Genomic DNA, 25781 nt, shown 5'->3' on the forward strand with positions numbered 1-25781 from the left:
TATCAATTGATCAAGCTATCGAGTAGGACGCTTAAGAGCTAAACGAATTGTCGTCGCGAAAATCCGAGGTGAGAATGGGGAGACGCCGTGAAAGAGGAACAATTGAGGTCGCCAGTTGGTGTCGCATGCCAACTTCAAGACAGGCAAGGCTGAAATGTTTGGACAAGGCGCGGAAATTTCACTACTAAGAACGCCACACATTGGCAGCGCCACATCTAGCTAACGCCACACATCAACTTCACCTCAGAAGCTCCCTCTCACTTACATCTTCTTATGAGCACAGTTACAAGACCCGTTTTACTAGAGAAATAGTATAAACAGGGATTACAATTTCACACAATGTAGCATAATCAATCATAATTGTTGATCATCAGCCGCTTATCTGCCCCAAAACGCTGCAGGTATAGCCCACACAACACCCATGCCTCGCCTCATGCAGAGAACGTATAAAATACACGGAGGTAGCTCTACCCATCTAAAAGATGCAACTCCAATCAATCCATTTCCCTCCTTTTGCCATAGCCCAAACCCAAGCTCGAACAAGAGCTTCCGCTATCTAAACAATAAAATCAAAAAAAAAATCTTCTATTGAAACACATAAACCACGCCAGATCGATCCACAGACACGCTCATCGAATACGGATACTCCAGAATCGCCACATCCATGATCAAATCTAGGTGCGACTTTAACAACTGCTGCTGTTGCATGGAAATCACCGTCGACCTGGGGGCCTTCTGCCTAGATCCGGTCCCCGCATTAGGCGCAGACGCCGCATGCCTTGCGAACCGCTCCGTGTTGAGCGTCATCGATGTCGTCGGATGCGTGCTCGCATATGTGGGCGGAACTTCGTCGGGCTGGAGACCGCTGTAGATGCAAGAGTTTTCGATTCGAGAAATGTCCCAGAATCTGAGTCGTTTATCGGACCCTGCCGTGAGCATGTACGCATGGCGGACCTCGCGAGAGTCCTCCGACGTTCCTGTGCCCACAACCATTGCCCGTACCCCTCGATCTGCGTTTCCCATGTCGCTCATCTCAAGATTTGTGGCGAAGCGACCAAGCATTCCTTCAGGCTTATCTTCATCGACTTCCCACGCAGTGTATCCCTTCTGGCCATCCTTATTGCCACCAGTTCGGTAAATCTCTCTGCAGGTCGTCTTTTCCAGGTCCCAGACCGTAACCTCGCCTTGGCCAGTTCCTCCAGCGACACAAATCCATTTGCCTCTGCCCTTGTTGGGATGCACGCAAATCCGATAAATAGATCCCTTCCCGGGCACACCCCATCCCTTGAGCCTCATCTTGAATCGGAGATCCCATAGGTCGACAACTCCATGGGAAGTCCCCACGCACAGCCAGTTTCTCTTCTTGTCAACACAAAAACACGTTGGCGTTCCGTGATGGACTGGGTTTTCCAGCACGTAGAGCAAAGTCATGGTTCTCAAATCCATGGCGAGGATCCTCGATAGATTGGTGGCGAGCACAAGAATGGAGCTTTGTTCTTGCTTAAAATGCTCACACCACACTGCATATTCGCCTTCCGGTAGCTGGTATTCCCGCAACACCCGCAGCTTGGTATATCTAATAACACCACTAGTGGGAACCGTGTCAACCTTGACTACGTGAACACTGCCATCGGACGCACAGCTGACGAAGCAGTGTGAGTTTTCAACGAAGCAGAGGGCAACGACGCGAGCACCTTCGCCATGTTTGTAAGTCTGCCGAGACCGGTTCGTGATGTTGCGCTCAAGCCGCTGCGTATCCCACACCTTTACCGTACCGTCGTTGCCGCCCGTGATGAAGAAGATGTGATCCGGAGATGGAATGACACGGTTAATGGGTCCGCGGTGCTCCGCAAACGTCGCCACGAGATGCCCGTCGGGCTTCCAGGGAGGATCCGCGCCCGGGACGTTGACCGATCTACTCTTATCCCCAGAGATGGGCTGGACCATTGGTCCAAATTCTAGCACGTCGCGAGGGAAGTTTTCGACGTACATATTATCGAGCATTCGTCGAACATGGGGATCTGTTCCTTCGTAGCTATGCCTCACCTGCCTCAGACGGGAAGCTTCGCCGCCTTCTGTGCTCGGCCGAGAAATGGCTTTCACCGGCGCCGTCTGGGTAAAAGGCCCTTCCACCTGCCCAAAGGCATTGGTATCGCTGGTCCCAGTCTCTGGGATAGACTTGTGGCCGTCCTTGCGATCCAAGAGGCTGAGGGCACTTGACTGGTGCCGGATGCCTCTGCGAGAAGAATATGATCCGTCCTTGATAGACACGGAATCATCTCCGGGCCCGAGAGGAGAATTCAGTGCCATCCGAGAATCGGTAGAGCTAGCCCTTCCGCTCCCAGTAGGAGACAACAGGCGTCCCGTGCTGCGAGAAGGCAAAGGGCCTATGCTGTGTACCCTCTTATGAGAATGGAGACGCTTCTTCTTACCGACTGTATCGTCTATCGTCATGGAAGCGTCCAATAACGCATCCGCGATCGTATATGGCCCGGCTATGGGGGGTGTGGGCTCCAGGTCCGGCAGAGCGGCAGAGGGGTCCTTTAGGGGGCCTTCGTCGAAAAACACCGTCTGAATAGACACACCCAACTCCTTCAGCTGAACAAATCCCGTAGGCATAATCTCATCTTCAGCGGTGGGCGTGACGACGCCAGTGTCTCGCGTCTTGCTCTTGCTAAGCCGCCATATATATTCACACAAGGCCAGAAATTTCATCTCATCTTCGGCCCTCAGTCCAAAATTCCTTAGTTTCTCGAGCCATTGCTCATCCTCTTCATTGCGGCTAATTTTGCTCGTGGAAGAAGGCATCAACTCCTTGGATGTTCGAGCCGCCGAGGCCAGCGCCACTTGGTTCGATAACATCCGTTTTCCCAAGACTGACTTCCAGAACACCCCCCTATCCGTCTTGGCAGCCCAAGTCAACGCCTGATCAAAGACTTGCCGGGGAAGAGGCTTCTTCAAGGAGTCAAGAAGATTTAGCTCAGAAAAGTCGGTAAGGGACTCTATCTTGAGATATGGCCTAACCATCGGCAGCAATATGCACTGCACATCGGCCTGGGATAAGAACTTGGCAGCCATGGATAGGAACTCTGCTGCAGATTCTCTGATCCACATGTTTGGGTGCATGGTGAGCCGCCCTATCAAGTCTGCCAGTTCCCAGATCTTTGACCTGGACAGTAGTCCCAGGCCTGCAAGTTGAGCTAGCGAATGCAAAGCTGACCGCACCACACTCTCCTCCGGATCCGCCAAAGCCTGAACCATGAGAGGTAGTATGAATTCTTCGAGGCTGGTGCTTCCTATGAAAGTTGCAATGCCCACAATGGTGTCTAGGAAGGCACTCTTCAGCATCCAGTCCCTGTCGTTCAGATAGGTGATTAAGTGCGTAAGCAGGATGTCATTAGAATTATCCTGGAAATACATGCAGAGTTCCGGCACCGATGTCAGGAATGCTCGTCGAACATGGACATCCGGGTCCTCGACGAGCTGCTTCGTATGGCTCTCAAGAATCTCAAAAAGCTGTCTGTTTGCATTATCGAACATGCTCTCAAAGTTGGCAGCAGCGCCATCAGTTCCAGGCTCTACCTCCGGGTCGGTAATCGGCATTGATCCGTCCGCCCTAAGGCTTGATGCCATTTCCAGAAAACGCTGAGCAGTAGAAGCGAGGCTACCTATACAGGACGCATAGGTCGCCCGTACCAGAGAGTTGGGCGTCCACGACTTTGTTCCGAGAGCAATCTCCATCCGGGGCAGGACATATTCAACCAGAACGTGCGAATTTATCGGCGTGGTCATCCGTACCAGCTGCAGCAGCTGAGTGACGGCTCGTATTACAGTCACGAGCACCATGTCCGTCTCCTCTTTACGCAAGAGCGTCATCAGATACGGCAGTACTCTGTCCAGTTTGGCCTCGTCGGTCAGCCTTTCTGCAAACGCCAACAGCAAATCGCACGCCCTGATTCTAGACGCAGCCCGGGCCGTCGTCCTCATAGCCGAGACTACCAACGTCAGGAAGATGAGCGTTCCGTCGTCCTCGGGCGGCTCGAGATCCGCAGAGACAGCGTGTTCGTGAGTCGGGATACTCAACCTCACCGGGAAATGGTCCAACCCCAGCCTCGACTTGGGCATTATCGGCCCTGATGTCTGCTTCTCGGCTTGATAGCCCAAGAAGTATGAAATCTTGTCAAAGTCATTGTAGATCCTGTCGATGCGGTTATCCGACTCGCCCAAGTTCTTCTCAGCACCCGACATTGGGCTATTCCCCGACGACGGATCCGTAATCAGCTCCATGTACTGGTGCAGGAAGTTGTAGAAATAGCTGGGGAAGACTTTATCTTTCCAAAAGTCGAGATATTGCTCAGCCGAATACCGCCTCTCGGGATCAAGCTGGATCATGTGGGCAATCATGTCGCGCACGTCCTTGTCCGAGATTACGCTCAGGTGAGTAATGACGGGGTCATACTCGCCGCGCCGGTACTTGTACAGCTGGGCGAGGCTGAAGATTTCCGACTCGAGAAACAGCTGGGCTATAACACATCCTGCGCTGAAGACGTCCATGGCCCATGTCATCTTGGGCTTCTGCGGCGGGGGCTCGCTGGATGAGTAGAAGCGCTCAGGCGCAATGTAGCACGTCCGCCGGCCTGACGAGTCGAAAAAATAGGAAAAGTCGCCGGGGTTGTCGTCCGGGAGCATGATGGGCTTGTAGGCGGATGAAAAGTCGGTCAAGTACAGCCAGTTCCACGACGTGACGAGCACATTCTGGGCCTTGATGTCGCCGTGGTAGACGTCGCGCGCGTGGCAGTCTCGCAGGGCACAGAGAAGCTGGAACGCCAGCCACTTCTTCTCGATGTCCTCCAGAAATGGCCGCGTGCTCATGCGGTCATAGAGCGAGTTGTACATAAACTGTCGCACCAGATATCCGTTCGTCTCCGTCTCGATGATGCGCTGGAAGCCTAATGCATTGGGAACGCCCGCCAACGCCTTGCGCTGCTCTGTTCAAGCTATCAGCACATCGCCCTACGGGCAGAGCCGTCAAAGAGCTCACCTATGATCTTCTTCTTGTACATCTCCAGTTGCACCTCCGGGTAGGGCTTCACTAGCACCTTGACCAGCACCACGCCGTGCTCATGTCTCCCCCGGATGCTCTTCATGAAGCGTGCATTTCCTATACCTTTTTCGTACTGAATGTCCTGCAGCTGCGCAATATCTATGCCTGCCGCGCCAGCCGACGGCGTAGCGAGAGAGAACCCTTGGCCCATGGCTTCAAACGAAAAAGACGAAGAAAGAAAGATGAGCAAGAGGTATAGCCCCTCGTCCTCCGAGCAGCTAGAGAAGGTGTCGAGACAGTTGGCAAAGGAGGGGGAATCGCGGGATGTGGCGTCTTATCGTTCGGCCAGGGAGGAAATAGCCGTCATTTTGAACGTGAACGAAACGAACAGCAGGATGGACGAGTAATCGCCGGTATCGCAAGATGTTGTCGGGGTCGTGAGTACAAGAGGGTGGGTTGGTTCCAGAGAGGTTCTCAGTGATGGAAGCTCTGCTCTCTGGAGGTTGGTGGAGGGACGTCACCTGGCTAAAAGCAGCCCGCAGCCTCACGGAAGCTTGCCTACGCCGCTTGTTCTTATGAGCGTCACCGCTGTGGATGGTGGGCCAGTAGCGGGTGGGTTTAGCGCCTGGCCGTCCACTAGCATCACTAAACTGAGTTTGTTAGGCTGCTGCTAAATAGCACCCAACCCACTACCTATTGATTGTACCTAGGTGAGTATTTGAATCTACAAGTACTAAAGACGCTTCCATCATGGGAGCCTTTCAAATATCAAAGTTGAAGATAAGACACTAGCAATGGATTTGACAGCTTTGCATTAAATATACTATGTATTCCAATTAACCGCAGTGGGAATATCCAGATACCATTTACCCCCAAAAAAAAAAAGAGAAAAGAAGAAGGAAAACAACAGCCCAGATGGTATTTGTGTAGGTACGTCTGTAGAGATGGTACCAGATAGCGAAGGTTATGGGCTGAACAGACCAACGAATCCCCAAATCCAAGACTCGTGTACAGAAAAACAGACAAGAAAGGAAATGAAGAGTCATGAAGAGAGAGGAACAGGCTCAGAATCCAGCACTGCATTGCCCTTCCATCTCGAGATATCGACAAGATGCAATTTTTCCCTCAACTAGGAGTCCCGGTATAGTCTGATCCGAAATGTTTTGCTCCAAAAGCTGAAATGGCAATAGAAAAAGAAAAAAAAAAAGTTCCAAATGAAGGAGGTATTGGTGAGAAAAGAGAAAAGCTGAAAAATGAAAATAAGAATCAATGATGATTGTAAAACAGAAACGCCCATATGCCCCCTTTCGCGGCTATATGCGGGACTCCCGTATAGCTTTGGCTTCAGTAACCCTTTGTGTGAAATGCTTAGATATAACCCCCCCTTTCCTGAACTCCTATGCATACCAGGATCGTTAAAACAAAATAGTGTTTTTTTTTTCATTCCGTCATTGGCGAGGAAATGTGCGACATTTCCTGATCCCACGCCGAACTACATCGGCTATGCAACAACAAGATTCCCTCCCTTCCCCTTTAGTTTACTACGGCACGCATACGCATCTGCCTTGATGAGTTGTATCGTATCCTTGCAAGCATGGCCTCGGTATCGAAATCGTCTTGGCCAGCATCGGGGTCCGCCTCGATTCGATCGGCCACGTGCATAACAGGGAGTCTCGGCGCCGCAGAGTCTGCCACCTCGAGCTTCCGCGAGTGGATATCGTCGACCTCCTTGTGATGGGGTACCATTGTCCGGCTTACGGTGATTGGCTTCATGGTACGTGGCTTGGCATCGGCCGCCTCCTTTAGCATCTCGGGCTCTTCGCGTTCGACGCGGTCCATTTCCTCCTTGGCCATGACGAGAACTTCGCCTATACGCTTCTGAATCTTCTGCACCTCCTCATTGCACTTGGCGTCCCTTAGAAACTGGTGGGCACCATGCTCACATGTGCTCTGCACGAACTCGAGAGCCTTGTCCAGCTCATCGTACACATCAGGTGTCTGGTTGGCCAGGCCAGGGTGGCCCAGGCGCATGGCCGCAGGTCCATACCGCCGACTGCTAATGTATCGTAGCGAAGGAAGAGCCTCAGCAGCCTTGTCGTCACCAGTGTTGTCATCATCTGGTATTTCCATCTCAGCTAGCTTCTTGATCTGGGCCACCTTGGCTGCCATCTTGGCTTTCCGCATCAGATTCCTACTTGATGAGATGAACCTGACGAGGTCGTCGAAGAAGCCCTGCACGTAGCTGTCGTAGTAGACGATGATCATATTCCTCGTGCGGTATGTCTGGCGAGGCCCATCCGCAGAGCAAATCGATGTCATCTTGTTCTTCTTGACTACTCGGTTGCAGGGAATTCCGTTGGTGTCTGTTGCAGATTTGGGAAACGCCGGACGCTTCTCGGCAGCTGGGCTCGGCGGTGATGAACGACGCTGTCTGCTGCTGTGGAAGGGAGCTGTCGTAATATCCGGCTGCTGGGCGGGTACATCTTCGGGGAAGCAGATGTGCATTGCGCCATCATCCTTGGGCTTGAGGGACTCTGTTGAGCCCTTATTCCTCAGTGATCTGGTCTCGGGTTCCTTGTTGGGGTTTGCCTCGGCCAGAGCTGCTAGCTCCAGCTGGCGCTTGTCAACCTGGCCGCTCAGCTCATCGAGCCTCGTCTGCCAGTCGGGTATGTTGTTTATAAGATTTTTAAGAGCCTCGATAGCCATATCGCGGAAGTTGGTTTCCCGCGACGAGACTCTTGACGGAGCAATCGTGGCGGTGTTAGGTGACGATACACCTAACAATGAATCGATGGAGTCGTTTTGGGCCCGTTTCGGTCAAGTTCCAAGGCGCCGATAGACGTAGCCTCTCGTCTCGGGAGAAGGGCTTTCGTCTGGTGTCAGTCTGGTTGAGTTCGCAACACTAATAGACGGTCTTGGTGATGAACCTCTACTCTTGTGCAGTAACCAGCTTTGTCCTTGGCGAGGTGAGAGAAAAAGGCTCAGGAGGAAGAGCTAGTCGTCGAGTGTTCCGCTCGTGTCAGAAGAGGATGGGGAAGAGTTTCGTTGAGCTGGTGGAGACTGAGTGTATAGTAGAGGGTGTTGTGTCTAAGTGTCTGTGTGCTGCTGCTGGCTGGGGTGTTTTTTTTTTTTCGTCGTCAATGGGCGCAAACGGCGATGCTCTTCTTCCGCTGTTGAAGATGAGGGGGAGATGTAAGATCTGGTTAGGCGAGATTCAGGTCGGCCGAACGACAGCTGGATTAAAAGAAAAAAGGAAGAAGAAACAAGAGGGTCGCTTGGTGATCCGCGGAGTAAAGCAGGCAGAGCTGTTGAAAAGCGAGGACGCAAACAGAGAGTGAGAGGAGAGGCGCGCGGTAGATAGGGTGGTGTAATATTAATAACGGCCAGCCGTCAATTGAGACGGGGCCCTTGTAGAGGTAGCGAGGATAGCGGTACTGGTGCTACAAGGTACGGTACAGTACAGCGCTGGCTGCAAGGTTTGGCGGAGGTGCGCTGTTGTTGGGCGTGCCAGCACGAGTGCGAAGTACCGGTACTGGCACAGTGCGGCAGCTGCAGTGGGGGCGTGTGCGCTGGGGGCGTGTGCGCTGGGGGCGTCGCTGTATGAGGCAAGGGTTGGTGCCTGCACTGCGAAAGGTGCTGCCAGCAGGTAGCAGGTACGCAGTACATGGGACTCAGGCCGCGCACGGGCCGCCGTACGGCACAGTGATATACGCACAGTTCGCGGATCCTGAGTCTCCGTGTCACTCTTGGCCGACCACACGAATCCACAGGCGTCGCGGCTACAGTGGCCGCCCGCGCGCTCCGCAAAGGTCGCGCCGCTTGTACCTCTTGTACCTCTGGGGCCGAGGTGAGCTGCAGCACACACTGTGGGTGGCCTGCATGCAGCGCAGGAATGGGGTACTCTGTACTTGTGCCGCTGTTTGCTGCAGTCTCAACTTCGCATCAACTTCGCAGCAACGGGGGGGTATGGCCACGGATGCCGCATCTGCCGCCCTCGGCCAATGGCGCGCAGGTACTACCCCGATCAGGTATTTGTACCATGGCCCAGCTGTCTTGTGCGCTCATACAAGGGATGTACTGCCTCGGGAGTGCGAGCTGCCAGCAGCTGCTCGTACCGGGCCTGTACTCCGACAGACATCGGTACCTTGGCCGGCTCAGCCGACCGCCTGGTGGCTGCGGTGCAATTCGCCGGCTTCTGCGGCTGCTACGGTTGCTGCTGCTGCTGTTGTTGTTGGGAAGCAAAAACCCGCATGGATGCGAGCTTTTCTGCGCGTTGGCATCTGTCGTCTCATTCTCCTTTGTCTGGGGCGGGCTAATGCGAATCCAACCAGGCGTTTTGTGGGCAAAAAAGGGTTCTGTTACTGCAAATTCCAAGTGGGGACCAAGGCGGCCCCTCTAAACCCCGATGGAGAGGAGCAGGGCTTAGTGGCACAGCAATGAAAGTAAATACAGGGCCGTACGAAGAGTCTGTATTTGGCACAGTGCAGCTTCAATTCCAGTGCAACGGCCAATTCACGGGCTGTTGGACAGCGACCAGCTGAGATGGATCAACGGCCGACGACTAAGGAGCGCACAAGTGCATACGTAACAAGACAAAGGAAAAGAGCGGCAATACGAGTACAGCACTGCAGTTGTGAAATCACCAGCGCGAGCACGAGTAAGCATCAACTCGTCGATCTGCAAGGTGGTCATGCTTCCGCGAGCCGCGCCATGTCGGCTCTCCACGCCGCCGTGATTTAGCATCACGGCCAATCGAGACGGGGGCTGAGATGCCACCGCTAGGCTCGAATCTAGCGACAAGCCGATTCAATTCAGAAAAGGTTCCCCGCGTGCGCTGTATTCCAGTATTCCAGTCTCGTACTCGTACGGCGCCTGGCAAGGCTGCAGAGTTTGGCACGGCTCTCTCGATGGTGCAAACTGTATCTGCACCACTGGTATTCTCTGTCAAGATTCAAGAATGCAAGGATAACCAAACACAGCCCAGTCTGCCATGCGACTGCAACTGTAAGCAAGCCTCTTGTTATGCCACATTGCTACGACGGAGAGTGTAACCTCTCTTCGCACTTCGCATCGAGCTGGATGCTCTGTGCTCCCGCCGCTGGCACCACGTCGCCGTTCATCAGGCGCCATAGCCGGCCTGGCCTGTGTTGAGGATTGGAAACACGGCCGGCTGCAACCTTTCGGCGACCTGTGCTCGTCGAGATCTCTGTGACACTCGCTCACGGAGAGAGACGGCATCAGTGCGCGAGCTCTCGTGCTTGATGATGGTGCCCTGTCCCACCCGCAACACCTGCTGTGACGTGAATTGTGGCTCACTACAGTATACTCGTACTAGCGGGTCTGTCCGCGTCGTCCAGAAGCTCAGGTGGAAGCAGACGCAGAGCAGGACAGCAGGTCGCAATCAATCAATCAATCTGGGAGTGGTCGTTGTGGGTTCCTCATGCAGTTGGGCGTCAGGTTGAGCTCGTCCGTCAGTGCAGGCCTTGGCGGGAATAGCACTCGACCCTGCTAAACACCTAACTGGTCGATGACATACTTGGGCCGTCCTCGGTCGTAGCGGTTGACAGGGCCATGATCCACAGGGCGGCTCACCACAGGGAGCAACATGATCTCAACACGGACGCCAGAAAACGGAGGGAAATAGTCGCCGACCAAAGGCGGCCCGCTGCAGCTCAACTATCGCGGATCAGACCCGAAGGCCCACGACCGCAAAGCTGGGGATATTGCGATCCCTTTTCTCGGCCGACCTTGGTGTTTGCCGTTGAGCAAGAGAGAGGGAGGGAGAAAAGGGCGTGCGTTTTCGGATCTGTTTCCTCATGGCCAAGTGCCGATCTCGAGATCCGAAGCGGAAGGGGGCACGATGCTACATAGGCCGGCTATACGAAGTACGGGGCTCTATGCTACGTTTGCCCGTTTGATTTCAATGGACAGGCACAGGCCAACCCACCTATTATTTAACCAACATGGCTCTTTTGTAACTGCGAATGCAGCCCTCTACCCCGGGTTTTCTCGTCTGTTTCATTTTCATGCATCTTGCGTGCCGTCATACTCATACAAGCACGCCAGGAGCACTTAGAGGCAGCGTCTCATCATATGTGGGAGAAAAAAAAGTCCATCAGCCATCATGCATCCCACTCGGCAGCCAAGGGCACAAGCGCGCGGGAGAGTTAGTTGCGGAATAGTAACATCCGGAGCAGACCGGGGGGTGCTTTTCCTGATGACAGGGAGATGCCACACACAGTCTGAATCAATTAACACGCTCCAACTGTTTAATTGCATTCTCAAAATGCATGCTTGGGAGCAACACAAGACGCAGTTCGACGAGCATCGAGATGACGAGACGTTGTGGGAGTCTCTCAGAGAGACAGTGATGAAGCATCCAATCGTCGTCCCCGGTAGATCGGCGACCAGTGATTGGCAGTGAGACACAATGCGCCAAGAGTCTGTCTGCTTTGCATCGCAGGGCATCCGAATGTCTTGTATCCTTTTTCCAGCAAGAGACACGCAGAGAAACAGAGAGAGAAGACTGCTTTGGCCACTTGGGTGTTGCACTCCGCCCGGCGACCGTGTCTCTGGACTTCGCCGAACAGTATTCGCTGCAACCTGCTCTTCCTTCTTGCAAGGCATGTACCTGTATCAGCGTCCATTCGGTGTTATTCTCGTTGTTTGTACTCCGTACTGAGCAGAGGTCTTTTTCTGACCTTGGCTGATCGATTAAGGGATCGGAGCTAATCAAACGGAGCTCAACATGGAGGCACTGTGGCGTCAATGCCAGACTTCGCTAGGCGAACAAGCGAATCGTCCAGACCAGATGAAGATGCTCAGCACTCTTTGCTTGCCTGTCCTCCGTGTAGGGAATCCCCGTCCGGAGAAGAGCTTCTGGCATGAGCGAGCGAACCTGGCACGGGGCATGTCGACCGAACAGGCAGCGGCCGGGCCTGGTAGAACATGGACGTCTCTGGTTCGCAGCGATATCCGGATGAAACCCCACTGGAGGCAGAGCTCAAGGAAACCTTGGTGTGCTAGCGGGGCACACTGTGCCAGGACGCCACGAAGAAGGGGGGGAACCAGTTTGGATATACTTCCTCGACTTCGTAGACTGTGGTTGCTCAGGCCCGGGATGTGATTCCGGGGCGGATGCTGAGTCCGTCAAAGAGGCGCCTCGGGCCGTGGAAACCAGCAAAAAGACACCTGCTCAGTCGAGAAGCTGACGGGCTTGGAGCTGGTTTCGAGCAGGGCTGGTGTTTCTTTTTCGAATGTTAGCCCGGGCGGGAAGCAGAGCCGAACAGGAACCATTTCATTTCACCCCGACTCGATATTTACCCCAACTTTCAAGGTTGTCAGCCATGTCATTTGCAGTACCCCGAATGCTGTAGCTTCGCATGGAACTCATGAGTCCAGACAGCAAAGCACAGCACGGCACAGCACGGCACGCGCAAGTGTGACCGCATGCGCACACCTCCGCCACGCAAAAGGTCGTTTCTCACTTCTTGTCCTCGGCCTCTGACTGGCTCCAGCTCCGCATCCAACGACAGTGCAGAATGACGGTCTGCGCAGCTTGCTGTTGGCGCATTGCAGCGAGCGAGTGATTTTGGAGCAATCACAAGTCGCCAGCCCTGCCGCCAATCAGCTGCACCTCGCACATGTACTGCCACATGTACTAGATTAGGCGAGTCAGGCGGCGGAGTACCGCATCGGGAGCTGCAGCTTGGCCCTTGGCTTAGGCTTGGCTGAGAGTGGGCAAAAAAGCGCCGGCGAATCCCTGCTCGTTGTTTTTTCTCATTTACGGAGAGCTTTTCGCTATTTTGTCTCTCGACTGTTTGGAGTACAGTAGCAAACGTTGTACCGTCGGCGCAGGGTTACGTAACCACGGGTCTTGCCGCTCGCCGCTTTTGCCGCATCCAGAATACGTCGAGGTACGACAACAGGCCTTCAATCTTCTGATCAGAGATGATGATACTGGATCCACGCATCAGGCTAGCGCCCTATCAGAAGGGGATCTACGGGCGTAATATTGTACATTTTCGACTTAAACCCCCTCTAAAAAAAAATCATCGTCTTTCGGGCCGCAAGGTAGCGCTGAGGGACAGGAGACCGGGGTGGGACTAACACCGGGGAGCAGACAATAAAGAGAGGCCATTTGGATGATGCTGGTTGCAAGTACATGTGAAAGGAAGAGAAGGAGTGCATAATGCAAAGCTGCAGTCCTGCAGACGTGCATACAAGGCCGAAACTCAAATAGATTTCGTAAATGCGGTCAAGGCAGCGATGGGAGTCTTAAATTCTGACCATTGCAACGCTGCTGCATGAGACGTTGATTCACGAAATGACAGCAAGAAAGAAGGCAAAAAAGAGCTGCAGGGATTCTCCTCGATCCGATGTCAACTAGGCAATTGGATGCGAGGGCAAGGGGAGGGCCTTGCGCAGATGGCGTGTTTTTGCCCTAAAGTTGGGCTTGAATCTATGCCAACCTCCATGTCCTTGCATGTTCAAGCATGGCTATGCTATGCCCGGCTCTCGCCACGGCCGGACCAGCCCGTTTGTGCATTTTATTTCCGTTTGAGACTTGAAACCGCGGGGTCTAGTTGTAGAAGCCTTTTTTTTTAAAACGTCGTGCTAGGTATAGTTGTGGGTGGTGGTAGTTTGCCGACGGCGAAGGGGTATCGAGATGCCCGACTCCGGCTATCGCCCATTCTCTTTTCTTCCCTTTTCTGTACTGTACGCTTTCCTCTTTACAGGGATCTCTTATATGTATGTATGTAGCAGGGAAAAGAATTATCCCCAAAAGCCAAGTGTCGATGAATGGGGCTGCTTTGGTCAACAGGGGAAAAGGGGATCTTCCACAAGCTCCATCAGGGCCGGCACTTGAACGATACGAACGAAGCAATCAGCCTCCCTATTTCTTTCTTTGTTTCTTCCTCCTCTTCTCCCACGCCCCCCCTTCATCCACTGTGCTCTGATTCGAAAAGCCGAAACGATGCATGCATCGTAATGGTGACACTGTTTGTCGCCTTGTGGACCGGGCAAGGTTCATCATGGCAACGACGACGAGATGCCGAGGGTGCAGCGAGCGATGGTCCATCCCCATCTCCACCGCAAAGGAGGGTCTGTCGGCATTAGCAGCAGTAGGCACCGCGTTTGAGGGTGATTTCACTGCAGCAGGCCGGGAGACGTTGCCGAAGCCCTCTTGGTCGTACGGACACCATGCAGTAATACTCCTTCATATTCGTAAGAAATGTACATAGTACTGTAGTATCAATACTCATGCTGGAGACATCTTGCCGTAATAGGCAACTTGGAGTAAGAGAAAAGGGTCCGTATTACGGAGTTCTATGTTTAGGTATTACTCCTCGTACGTGTAATACACAGCCCATGGAGACACGTGCAAAGCATTATGAAAGATTGGAATGCAAAATCGGCTGAACAATGACTCGCCCAGAGCAAACGAGATGCTCCATAGTGAAATGGAATGGTCTCCGCAAGCCATCCATTCAAAGCACCCGCCGGCAATGTCCGCTCAACCAAACAGCGTTCTTGGAATCCTAACGCCGATTCCCCATCATATGCTATCGCCGGCCTGCTGCTATTGGATCAAAAGGGAGGAACAAGGCGAAGAAAAAAAAACCATGAAGACACATCATCATGGAGAAGCTTTGTCGGGGGCTCCTTGTTGACACAGCATGTGAATGTGGACTGCATATCCCCCCCCCGGCACTTAGAAAAAAAAAAGCCAAACCACAGCAGAAGCGATGAAGCGCTAGGGAAATCGTGCCGAGCTTTTCGCTTAAGAAAGAGTGCCTTAATCTCGAGACTAAAAAAGGACGTTAATGTACGGCTATTGCTAACGTGTGCTGCTCGTTGTGGCAATTGGATATTAAACCCCAGGTCCACGATGGGCGTCATACTGTTTCACTGTACTGTAATAAAAAATCTCACATAAAAGAATAAAATAAGAAGAAAGAAAAAAAAGGGCCTGTCATCTCTGTCGTGCCGCATTACGAGCACAGTCCATCCATAGCCCTGCGAGCGTATCTCTTACCGCTTTGGATCAACTGCTGTTATGTCCCTTTTTTTTCCCTCTCGCCACCCTGCTCCAGCCCCAAGCCAAATCCGGCGGCAGAATGGCAGAGCGCCTAACAGCAAATGATACATAGCTGGAGGTAATTTGCACAGTAACATGGTCGGGCTGCTTCGCTTCTTCTGCCAAGCGCTGCAACCAGATCACAAACGGGCTCTGGTTGTCTCTCCCGCTTTTTGACTACGGAGGATTATGTGGGCTATCGCGGGCGATCATGATGGATGCGAGACTAAGGGCTAGTGGCATGGAGCTTGGCTTTTTGAGTTTGGATTCTTTTTCCCTCTTGCATTGGCATTGCATCGTTTCTGTTAAACGAGACGAGACGGAGATGCAAGTTGATCGCTTCGCAGAGGATGCTATTGGTGCATATCGCTGGTGCATTCTTCGCCAGCTGCATCGAATAGCATCATTCACGGCCAAATCCACAACCAGCCCAACACACCATCTTTCAGCAATCCTCTCGCCAGCAAAGCAACCTTGAAGAAAAAAGATCCAAAGGAGATGGAAAATCCGCGTCCCGTCGCTCCGTCCTCCACACCAACTCGTTCAGTACTGTACTGTAGCTCATCTCATCCAAAGGGAAAACGACAAGAAAAGAAGAGAGGAATGTGTACAGTACGCAAAAAGGATTCACGCCACATGCCAGCAGAAATCCTCCTCGTACCACCAAAAAAAAAAAAAAAAAAAAAAAAACTCCAATCCTGATCCCAATCCCAGCCCTCGAAATTTGCATCTTCACCAGGCAAGGTACCTACCGTAACGGTACTGAGCCAAAGTACTCCATCCTGTACCGTACCGTACTGTCCTGCAGGATACGGCAATATAAACAGATGGGGAATCAATCAAATCCAGACTGGCGATGGGAATGCAACCCTCCTCTTGATCCTTGCACCCACTTTTTCTTCTTCTCTCTCTTTTTTTTTTTTTTTTTTAATTCTTTTTGCTTTCATGTTGCAACACACTCTGCCTTAATATTGACGAACCAGGGGTCGTGCCGCATCCCAGTTCCGACGGCAGCGTCTGTTGGCGGCTCTTTTTTTGGTCCTCTCTCACCCTCTCACTCTCACTCTCGCACTTTTCTTACTCGTACTTGTACTCTCTTACCCTCACTCCCATTTTCTGACCTGGTTACGGAGTACTTACTAAGGACCTAATGCCTCGCGCTCACGAGATACACGAGATACCTCGTATTGATATGTACCGAGAAGAAAAATCATCATCTTTCGCTCTTTGCAAAAGTCCCCCATAGGGTCTCGTTTTGACCAGTAATAACACGTAGGTACTCTACATGCCTCTTCGCCCCCCCCCCCCCCCCCCCCCCCGCTTCCCTCTCGCAAACAATCAAAAGCACGATGTCATGTATATACAATCTCGGGCTAGCTGATACGACCGCGACGAACAAGCTGCTTGCTTGCACCTATGCGCGGCAGCCTGCATGAGAGCTGTGGACAGGTATTCTTCGCCGGCACAGTGCCAGTTTGCGCTCCACCATACCTAAATTCAACTGCTACGGCTACTACTACTTGTACGGCTACGGCTACGGCTACTGCTACTATATCCTCCCCGGTTTCAACTTGCGCTCCTTAGTCCCGGAAGCCCGAATTTCATTTCGTCCGTCATTGTCCGCCTCCGTCCGGGCTACAATGAGCGCCTCAGACTACCTGGTAAATAGTAATCAAACAACAGCCTGCCCGACTAATCATTTTATTTTAAACATGATTACTTATCCTGCTACGACTATCTAACATACTACTTACTTACTATCCTTCCTGACAAACCTTTGATTCAATTCTTTTTCCCAGTAACAGCATGAAACTCGGCAGAGCACAGATACATCCAAGAAAAGGGGGTTCCACTGTGATCCTTCTGCCTGAATCTCGATTCGGCCAGACCAAGCCCGTAGATCCTCTCTTTTCGCCAAAAACCTGCGTTTGCAATATCAGTCAGTCATCCTAGGGGTGGACTCTAAATCACGATCCAGCTGGCCTTCTATAGTATAAGTCCACCCTCGTACATGCAGAGAGGTAGGAGCAAATCCTCCACAGAATCCCCTTCCTCCCTTCTCGTCACCGATCCCACGCACGAGCACGTACAGTACAGTATTCAAAAAGGCGATGTCCGTACAAAACACAGCCGCTGAGCTCGAAAAGATGCCCTTTCGGAGTATTCGTCTTACATATACGCCATCCTCTTTCCATTTCCAGTATCAAAAAAAAGAGATCGCACTCATCCTTTCATCTCCATCATTCTTGGTCCTTGGATGCTCATGCTTTGCACTCATCCTCCATGACATATTATGCCCACTGCATCAAAAATACGACATGCCCTATTGCCTTGGCCGTAGCTACTGTACATACATGCGTACGGAGTACAGTACACTTGATAATATACCCAATGTCACACCGTTACATTGAATTCATTTAAAAACCCACGTCATTGCCACACCATGCGTTCAGCCGCACACCCCCATCCTTCATCTTCGCAATAACACCCAATCAGGGAACAAATCAGATAAACAAAAAACGCAAAGCATAAAGGACAAGGGAAATAAAAAGGAAATCCAGTCCGTCCACTAAACAAATTGGCCCAATAGGAAAGGAAAGGAGGAGAGCAGAGTAGCAGAGCAGAGGAATAAAAAGAATAAAAAAGGCAAAAGTACTCGCTCTCGGGTAGCATGCGATGCAACCTCCCAGCACTCAACATTGCCTTAGGTACCCAGGCTTAATGTACGAGTCACCTGGAAAATCCTCACATCAAAGGCCACGAGTATTGCTCTTCGCACATTATTGCTTCTCGCCCCATGCACGTCTCAAGTTTAATATTATCCTAGCACTTGCACGAATCCCACCCAACAGCATGTTGTACAGTACTTCGTCACCGCAAATGACCCGCAGATACCACGTACTTGCAGATTGTTGTATCCCGGCCAAGCAAACTGGTCATGTCAACCCTCGTACCCGCCACCACAATTCCCTCAGGCAAAGACCAAAGACCAAAGACCAGACAGCAAAAGGGCACAGCAAACAGCCTGTCCGATCTGTTGTGGAGACGGTACCTTGTCCTTCCGATCCTAGCCAGAAAGGCTCGGCTCAGCAGGCCTGCCATGTGGTCCAACAGTCGCCGACCTCAGAAGCGGCTGGAATGGGGCCTGGAACATGATATAAACTGTGCCATGTACCAGTACTCCAGAACCTCCAGCCGCTGTCATGCCATCAGTGGCAGAACCCACCTCCCCTTGCGGCTGAGGCATTCCGTAATTCTGCCCGATTCAAATACAACCCTTCGCGTACCTATTCGATATTCAACACGTTCTTTTGTACCTCGTAACTCCACTCCGTCGCAAATGCAAATACACGTACGAGTACTCCGCCGTCGTAGGGGAAAGCCCGAGACATGCACAGTACTGTTCCATAGCCAAACGAATTACCCAAAACAGACTTGAGTGTGTCCTCCAACACCGTGCTCTACAAAAACGAGAAAGAAAAGACGTCTCAATAAAGTTGCCGTAAAACTAGGGGCCCCTAACGCATTAGAGCAGAAATTGGCTCAACACCTGTACCCTGGTCCGGGCAACCTCGGAGTCCTCGGCCATCTGCTGCATGATCTGAATCATTCGAGCTGCCAACGTCGTTAGCACACTGGGACTATACGGGTACATCATGGCTTTCGGGAATAAAGGGACGGAGAAAAATTGACACTACTCAGTTGAACTGGGGGCGGTTCCACTTACTGATGTCTGCTTTGGCTCGAACAAACAACGGGTCCTTCGCCAGTAGCTCCTTGCCCAGGGACTCCTTGGATGCTTCTCTCAGGACGTTGCCAATACACAGAGCCTCAAGAAAAGCCCTGTGATTAAAGACCCACCAGACGCGAGCCTCGCTCTCCAGCAAGTTGAATAGCAAGAAGAAGGCCCCGATGGCATCGTGAGCAGCCTCCAGCGTGCCCCGCACATTCACCGGAACGTCCGGGCTTTCTGATGCGTGAACCAACATGAGATTGTGAAAGTAGTTGCTCGTGAGAAACAGCGTTTGACGCACGACTCTTTTGTTTGTCCCGGCCAACGCCGTCAAGCTCTCAGTGTCCCACGAGCGGAAAACATCCGGAAATGACCGATACACCGCTCGGAAGTCGGCAATCAGCTTTGACTTGTGTCGCGCCGTCGCACAAATGGGCACATCAAGAGAACGTGGGGAACATATCGTTTCCTGCACTAGGTTCGCCAGCGTCCAGGAGCCCCGGATGTAGGCGTTGTCTGTTGGATCGCTGCTTGCAATGGAGGATCCATGATCGAGCAAGTCATCGACTGACACGTCGGTGTGCGTTGCAGATGGCGGCAGGGACAAAAGTACTGTGAGGAACGTGTCCTGCAGTAAGACCGCTTGCCAGACCTTGCGTCTCTGCTGCTTTTCAAATGGACTAGCATCCGGTGTAACTAAAGAGTGTGCGGTGAGTTTAGTGGCCTATCACAGAGACGAAGAGAGAAGCAGAGAAAGAAGCTAAGATTATTATGCGAGGGGGGGATCATGTCATGCAAGGAGTAGTATCTGATGCGACCTACCAATGTTGGGGTCACGATGCAAACCCATGGCATACGCTTGTCGTATCAGTATTCCAGCAAATGCCCAGCCGTCTGAAGCATGGTTGTCGTTGATGAGAAAATAAGTCATCAAAACCATGGCCTGAATGGAACGGATTGATGCTGTGCTGAGATAGGAGAACATTCTCAAAGCTTGGTTGCTAGCTGAAGCATAAAACTCAGCCGTCTGTTTCCTCTCCTGTGCTGTCGTTGACGTGACAAATTGGGTGCCCAAAGCCAGCATGACAAAGATTTGAGCGATAAAGGCGGCATCAACCTGATTCTTCTCTGGGATGCTCATCTGCCAAAAATGCTCATAGTCGGCATAAAATGTCTGGCGATGGATCATGGGGTACACCGGGTCGACGCATTCGAAATACCGAGAAAGCAGGATGTCGGCCTGGAGCTTCTCGGGGAGTACGGATATGACTTCGGGTAGACCTCCTTCGCAAGTCCAGTAATTTGCAAACGGATGTTCCGAGCCTATTCCAAACACGTTGCTTGCAGTGGCCACAGAGTACGGAACATTTGATAGCAAGCCGATGGAGAGAGCGATAGCACCTCTCGACGGAGTGTCATCAGTACTGTTGGCGTTCCTGTCCGCAATGTTGGGCACCGGGAGCTTTCCAAAAGACCCGGGCTTTTTCTTTGGAGGCTTGGTCATGCGGCGCCCGTTGGCAGCCGACCTCGACGTCTCCCTACTCGAGATATTACGTTAGAATACCCTTGAAGCTGTCCGTGGAAGGGGACTGGGCGAGACGCTGGTTCTTCAGACTCACTCAATTACGTTGGCAACATGGGCATATATGCACTCAGTTTGCCGCTTGATGCCTGCGATTTTCAAAATTAGCAGACAAGGTAGGTCAATAGATAGAGCTTGGATCTGACTTACATGCAAGACAATGTGGTCGACCACGATCGCACTACCGGGAATATGTCAGTGATATCGCTGTGTGACACACCAAAGGACCCCCTGAATGACTCAAAATTTGGCCGCCGTGGCGGAAGTGGGCCGAAGTAGGGGAATTATACACGTAGAAGAAGTAGGGCAACTGGGGCAAAAGGACAGGCATACGGCAGAATCTACACATGAGATCATGCTGTAGCACAAGTAGACGGGAACTCGCAGATAAGGAACCTCAAATGTCGGTTCCACCGCCATTCGTGATGCGGCAGGCACCCGGACTCGAACGGACCGGATGCAACCACGCAAAGAAACACGACGAGGCGAGTAAGGGGCATTTCGTACGGCCTGAACAAAAAGAAGAAGAAGGGAATGGGAACATTTGTCTCGCGTCAAGGGCTGGCCGAGACCAGCCGCGCGCAGCACGCACCTTTGTCTTTCGTTCAACACACTCGTGGCATGACAGCGTGGGCTTGTTTCGCTTCTGCTTCTTCTTTGGTGGCCCACTCGCATGAGTCTCGGGCAGCGGCGACTCGACATCATGATCATGAGAGACAATGCCGCGATAGTCGAGCCCACCCAGGCCTCCGGGGCCGCCGCCGCCGATGCCCGGCAGACGAAGGCTCCCGGACACGGATCCGGGCGACGCGATGGAGGCATTGGACACGGAGCTGGGGGTCAAGGCCGACGAGGCATTGCCGCGTCCGACAGCTACGGAGCGGCCGTGTTGGCCGTTGCCGCCTTGCTGGAAAAGCGACAGATCCATATGCCGTTGTACTAACGTAATCCAAGAGCCGCCCCCTCCCAAGCTCCCCGATGATATCCCCGACTGGTGATAAAGCCGCGCGCTGGCCTTGTCCGGCCTGCTTTGAGCTGAAAGGCCCTGGTTTGCCTCGCGCTGTTTGCTGTGTCAGCGGAGCTCGATCCGTGTTGTTCGCGCCACTGTCCCCCGGAAATAACAGGTGGGAAAATCGGGTCGTTTTGGGGGAGCTGTTTCTGTTTGGGAGGAATTTTCTTTGGTTGTCCCTCTTGGTTGTCGGATTTGAGCACTGGAAATAACATACTCAAAGGGGGGCGGATAATCAAATAGGAGCGGGAAGGGTGGAGGAGCCGCTGGATTGGATGACGAGATGCAGAAAATGGGGGGGTTAAAGAAATCCCAGCTCAGGCCTCTGTTGCTCTGCGTCTCAGCCGCAGCGCACTAACCATTTTATGAGCTCTGGAGGCGACGCGAGATGAGGAGGTGAGTGCAGAGTAGTATTGAATACCAGCAGACCACGTATTTTACTAGGCAAGGACACGTTAGTAGTAAGCCCGGTGTGAGCCGTTGAGGCTTGGAAGCCCTCGAGAGCCTCCTTTCGCAGCAACAGTTAATCCGCATGCGGTCAACGGCGTCTTGTCGCCAATGGTACCGAGCAGGTACTAACCGTTAGGACGATGCAAAAGCGTGGCGCCGCTATAGTGAGCCGTTGAGAAGAGTGGTGCAAAAATGCTGGTCGAGGTCGGTCAGATTAATACACCGCAGCGATCCCGTCCTTAGTTTCAAATAGTACGGCGATTAATATGGACTCTTGCAAGGAAGACTTGCTCCGGGGGTAGAGGAATTGAGGAATTGAGTTATGCAGAGGACAACTATAGGATGCCCTCGAATAACAATGACGAATTGCAGGTAGGGCAACAGGCCCAACGCAATCACCCCGTAGGCGTTTTATCGCATGAAAAGGAAGCGCCACATTGTAGAAATCATTCTAATCAAACAAAGACTTATCGCTTGGTGGCATAGCATATGACGCGCGAACTGGCATTTTTATGCTGGTTGCAGGGTAGCAAGTCTCACTATGTAACGCGATCTTGGCAGCTTAGCAATCAAGGAAAGAAAGATATTACTGCAAGGAACAGCATGGAAGCACAATTTGCCGCCAATGGAGAAAAAAAACGTTGGGGGACAACATATAGCTAGATTCGTCCTTGTTTTGGAAATTGAAAGAAAAAAAAAATCGTTTTGAAAATGATACTTTGATATGCCATAGAAGGTCCCGTAGTTAGGTAGATAATAAGAGTCGAGCCTACGGAGTATTAGTGAGCTTAATCGCTATAACAAGCAGACATCAGGTGCTACAAGTGGGTCCAGATACAGCTCCCCAAAATCGCCTCATTCACTTAGGATTCATCCAATAATCTCGCACAAGACAAGTTATAGAGCACGCTCCTACACGGCGAGCAATCTTCATGACTACTCCTACGACACCTGTGCGACGCACAAGACAGTTTCTCAATCACCTAAGCCACACAATGGCCAGCTACGAGGCGCCGTGGCGCTCTACATTCCTCTCACACATCCAGCAGGTGGGCAGTCCAACATTTACATTGAGCACGCTCCACCCCCTCGATGGCAATCAGTTTGTGCCTAGAGCCAGGACTGTCGTCTTCCGAGGCATGTGGGCTTCTTTGCCAGACAATCCTAGGAACCCGGCGCCGCTCAACCCAGCCGTCTACGCCAGCGACTTGCCTGTTATCACGACGGACGTGCGCATGGAAAAAGTCCCCGAGCTTATCGGCAGCAGCCGTGAGCCGTCTTCGGCGTCAGAGGTCCAGTCTGCTATCGGAGGTCCGGTCGAAGCCGTCTTTTGGATGGAAAAAGCCAGGACGCAGTGGCGGTTCCGCGGCCGTGCCTATGTGATTGGTCCGGATATCGAGTTGGATGCAGCTGCACCTGTAAGAGCTGCTCTGCAGCCCTGGATGAGGGCTGTAGACGATGAGCAGAAAGATGCATGGAGCTGGAGCAGAGAGCTTACCGCAAGCTTTGGAAACCTGAGTCCCATAATGAGAGGCTCGTTCCGAAATCCACTGCCCGGCACTCCTCTGACACAGCAGCCCGAACCTGGCCTGGAGTTGGGACAAGAAGTCGACGATGTAAACGATGAGCTAGCACGGAGGAACTTTCGGGTATTGGTCATTATGCCCGAGGAGATTGACCAGATAGAGTTGTCGGACCCTAAGAGAGGTCGCAGATGGAGCCACAGGGCTGAAGTGTCTCAGTCTGGGATTTCGTGGAAGACAACGGAGCTGTGGCCGTAACGCCCGACGCTGGAAAGGAGCAGGCAAGCAGTTGATGGCCCATAATCCATTATTCTTAGGGAAATGACGAGAGGACCACCTCTACACAAGGCGTTTGCATTCGACCCAGCCCAAAGGCAGATGGAATTGAACCATTGCGGCTCTATAAAATCAAACGGCCTCCGCGGAACATGAATTGTGACATAGACACGGCAAGCAGGGCCGGATGTCGGCTTAGTTAGCACGAAACCAGCGTTTTGTTTGGGCATGGCACCAATAAAGGCCCGTCTCAGGCGCGGTAGAGCGTGTGGCTATGGTAACGGCGTACTCCGCAACCGCCGTGCTAGTGACACAACAGGCCTGACACTGAAGATGATCCTGATCAAACGAAAGCCCTCTGCTCCATTAGCTCTGTGGAGCCAGGCAGAGATGACACCTCGTATAAGCTCCTGAGTAAGGGTGCTGCGCGCCACGCCAGATCGGTCTTGGGAAGAAGCTTGTTTGTCTGCCCGTGCCTTGGCATTCGGCTACGCGATACTAAGATGCAGCTTGAACCTGGCAGCTGCATCTGGCAGCAGTCGAGAACGAACGATGATCACGAAGCGGACAGGGAGGATGGCGAGGCCAAGCAATAGCTTATCGCATCGCATCGCATCGCATCGTATCGCATCGTGTTGAAAGCTTTTGCTTGCTCCGGAGCAGACTATTTGCGCTTGGCTTGCCGCCACCTGGTTAGCTCACCTGAACACGTTGCGTTGCCCGCTTTGATGCCATCCTCGCGTCAGACTGCGAATCGTCTCGCCTATCATTCGTCGTCGGCCGCGAAAGGAGATCCAGACGCACAGACGCCCCTTCGGCGGCACATGCTTTCCGTAAATCATTTTTTCCAGCCAAAGAAGAGGAAACCAGTGGGTTCATCGGCTAATGGCTTGTCGGGCGAGCCGGGATGCCACTGGGAACTTGTTTCGACGAGGCGGCGCAGCAGAGGCGGTTTCTGCAGCATTTGGCAGTAACGGCGAGAAGGAGCCCAGGCACAGGCCCTTTATGCTCTCTTTCTCTGAAACCTGCTGACGATACGAGGCCGGTAGACGCCGGCTTCAGCTCAACTGATTGGCCTCTCGTCGACGACGGGGCTGGGTCCAATAAAGGTGCGCAGGACCGGATTCTCGATCGTCGCCATACGAGGCCAAGCCTTTTTTAGGGCAGCATACGGAGTAGAGGCTCCCGCCTGTCAAGTCCCTCTGGAGAGCAAGGCTCGCCTCCTCTTTGGCCTAGTTCCCCTTGGAACAGACAAATATTTGGTAATGCTCGTATGGCCGAGGGAGAGCTCGGGTGGCCTGCGAAAAGGGCGTCACGGACGTTGGCCGAAAAGGGAGAGGCGGAATACCTTGATGCCATCATCTGCCACTGGCCGGATTACCGACATGCAGCCTAGATGCAACTTTGGGTCCTTTTGGTTACATGACCCGAAGCAAGGTAGGTTACGGTATGGATAGCATTTCGCTGGATGGCGTCCTTCTGAGACCTGTTGGGTCTCCATTTCAGCTGCGAGACAGCCCCTGCCCACGCGAACTGAGTCGTACTGTATCCCACTAGGTCTCGAAATAGTAGCCGAGAAGAATGCTTGTTGCGCTTGAATTGAAGGCCGGGGAAGAATATCTGTCGGCAGTCGAAGAAGCAATTGAGTGCAGATATTTAGGAAACAATCGATTGGATGGATGACCAACCTCAATCTCACATCCAGTCCATGATCCCAAATCAAGGTGCTTACAGGCCCCGGCCACTGTAGCTTTAGCACTCACTGCAACCGCCCAAGGCGGGCTAACTGCCTGCCGTCCCCAGTAAAGAACCGTCTCGGCCGCCTGAACTCCGCCCGTACGAGCAAACTGTCCCCCGTAAGCCCTCAAATCAGCTCCCTCGCTGCGCCTCGTTCCAAGGGAGACATCAAATGTTTCTGGCCCCGGAATGCCAGTCTTAATACGCCTAATAATACGTGGACCGATTTGGATGGAGCATCTTGATTGCTTCTTCCAGTAAGGCGCCCTCACGATGCTCGTACGGCAGCAGGAGCATTAGTCTCGTGTAGCCGTTGCAATGCAGCCTCAATAAGGCAGAAGAAGGA

General features: G+C 52.6%; 5 protein-coding genes across 5 annotated transcripts; 1 reads left to right on the forward strand and 4 right to left on the reverse strand.

The window, feature by feature from the left end:
- Nucleotides 1–343: 343 nt before the first annotated feature.
- Nucleotides 344–5255, reverse strand: TRIVIDRAFT_181149 (uncharacterized protein; the record flags this gene model as incomplete). The annotated part of the gene is made up of 2 exons (XM_014099022.1): nucleotides 344–4977; nucleotides 5076–5255. 2 exons carry the CDS (start codon nucleotides 5253–5255, stop codon nucleotides 586–588), a joined length of 4572 nt encoding a protein of 1523 aa, XP_013954497.1.
- Nucleotides 5256–6299: 1044 nt separating this feature from the next.
- TRIVIDRAFT_77465 (uncharacterized protein) lies at nucleotides 6300–8337 on the reverse strand (the record flags this gene model as incomplete). The annotated part of the gene is made up of 1 exon (XM_014099023.1): nucleotides 6300–8337. The coding sequence occupies one exon, from the start codon at nucleotides 7748–7750 to the stop codon at nucleotides 6578–6580; it is 1173 nt and encodes a 390-aa protein (XP_013954498.1).
- A 1826-nt stretch (nucleotides 8338–10163) lies between these two features.
- On the reverse strand, nucleotides 10164–10651 carry TRIVIDRAFT_224021 (uncharacterized protein; the record flags this gene model as incomplete). The annotated part of the gene is made up of 2 exons (XM_014099024.1): nucleotides 10164–10359; nucleotides 10581–10651. The coding sequence occupies 2 exons, from the start codon at nucleotides 10649–10651 to the stop codon at nucleotides 10164–10166; spliced, it is 267 nt and encodes an 88-aa protein (XP_013954499.1).
- A 7367-nt stretch (nucleotides 10652–18018) lies between these two features.
- Nucleotides 18019–21368, reverse strand: TRIVIDRAFT_213406 (uncharacterized protein; the record flags this gene model as incomplete). The annotated part of the gene is made up of 6 exons (XM_014099025.1): nucleotides 18019–18740; nucleotides 18853–19554; nucleotides 19681–20396; nucleotides 20478–20529; nucleotides 20591–20621; nucleotides 21033–21368. 6 exons carry the CDS (start codon nucleotides 21366–21368, stop codon nucleotides 18652–18654), a joined length of 1926 nt encoding a protein of 641 aa, XP_013954500.1.
- A 1526-nt stretch (nucleotides 21369–22894) lies between these two features.
- On the forward strand, nucleotides 22895–23680 carry TRIVIDRAFT_58728 (uncharacterized protein; the record flags this gene model as incomplete). Its single annotated transcript, XM_014099026.1, has 1 exon — nucleotides 22895–23680. One exon carries the CDS (start codon nucleotides 22895–22897, stop codon nucleotides 23678–23680), a length of 786 nt encoding a protein of 261 aa, XP_013954501.1.
- Between the last annotated feature and the right edge of the window lie 2101 nt (nucleotides 23681–25781).

The sequence above is a fragment of the Trichoderma virens genome (genome assembly GCF_000170995.1).
Source record: "Trichoderma virens Gv29-8 chromosome Unknown TRIVIscaffold_80, whole genome shotgun sequence".
Lineage (NCBI taxonomy): Eukaryota > Fungi > Ascomycota > Sordariomycetes > Hypocreales > Hypocreaceae > Trichoderma > Trichoderma virens.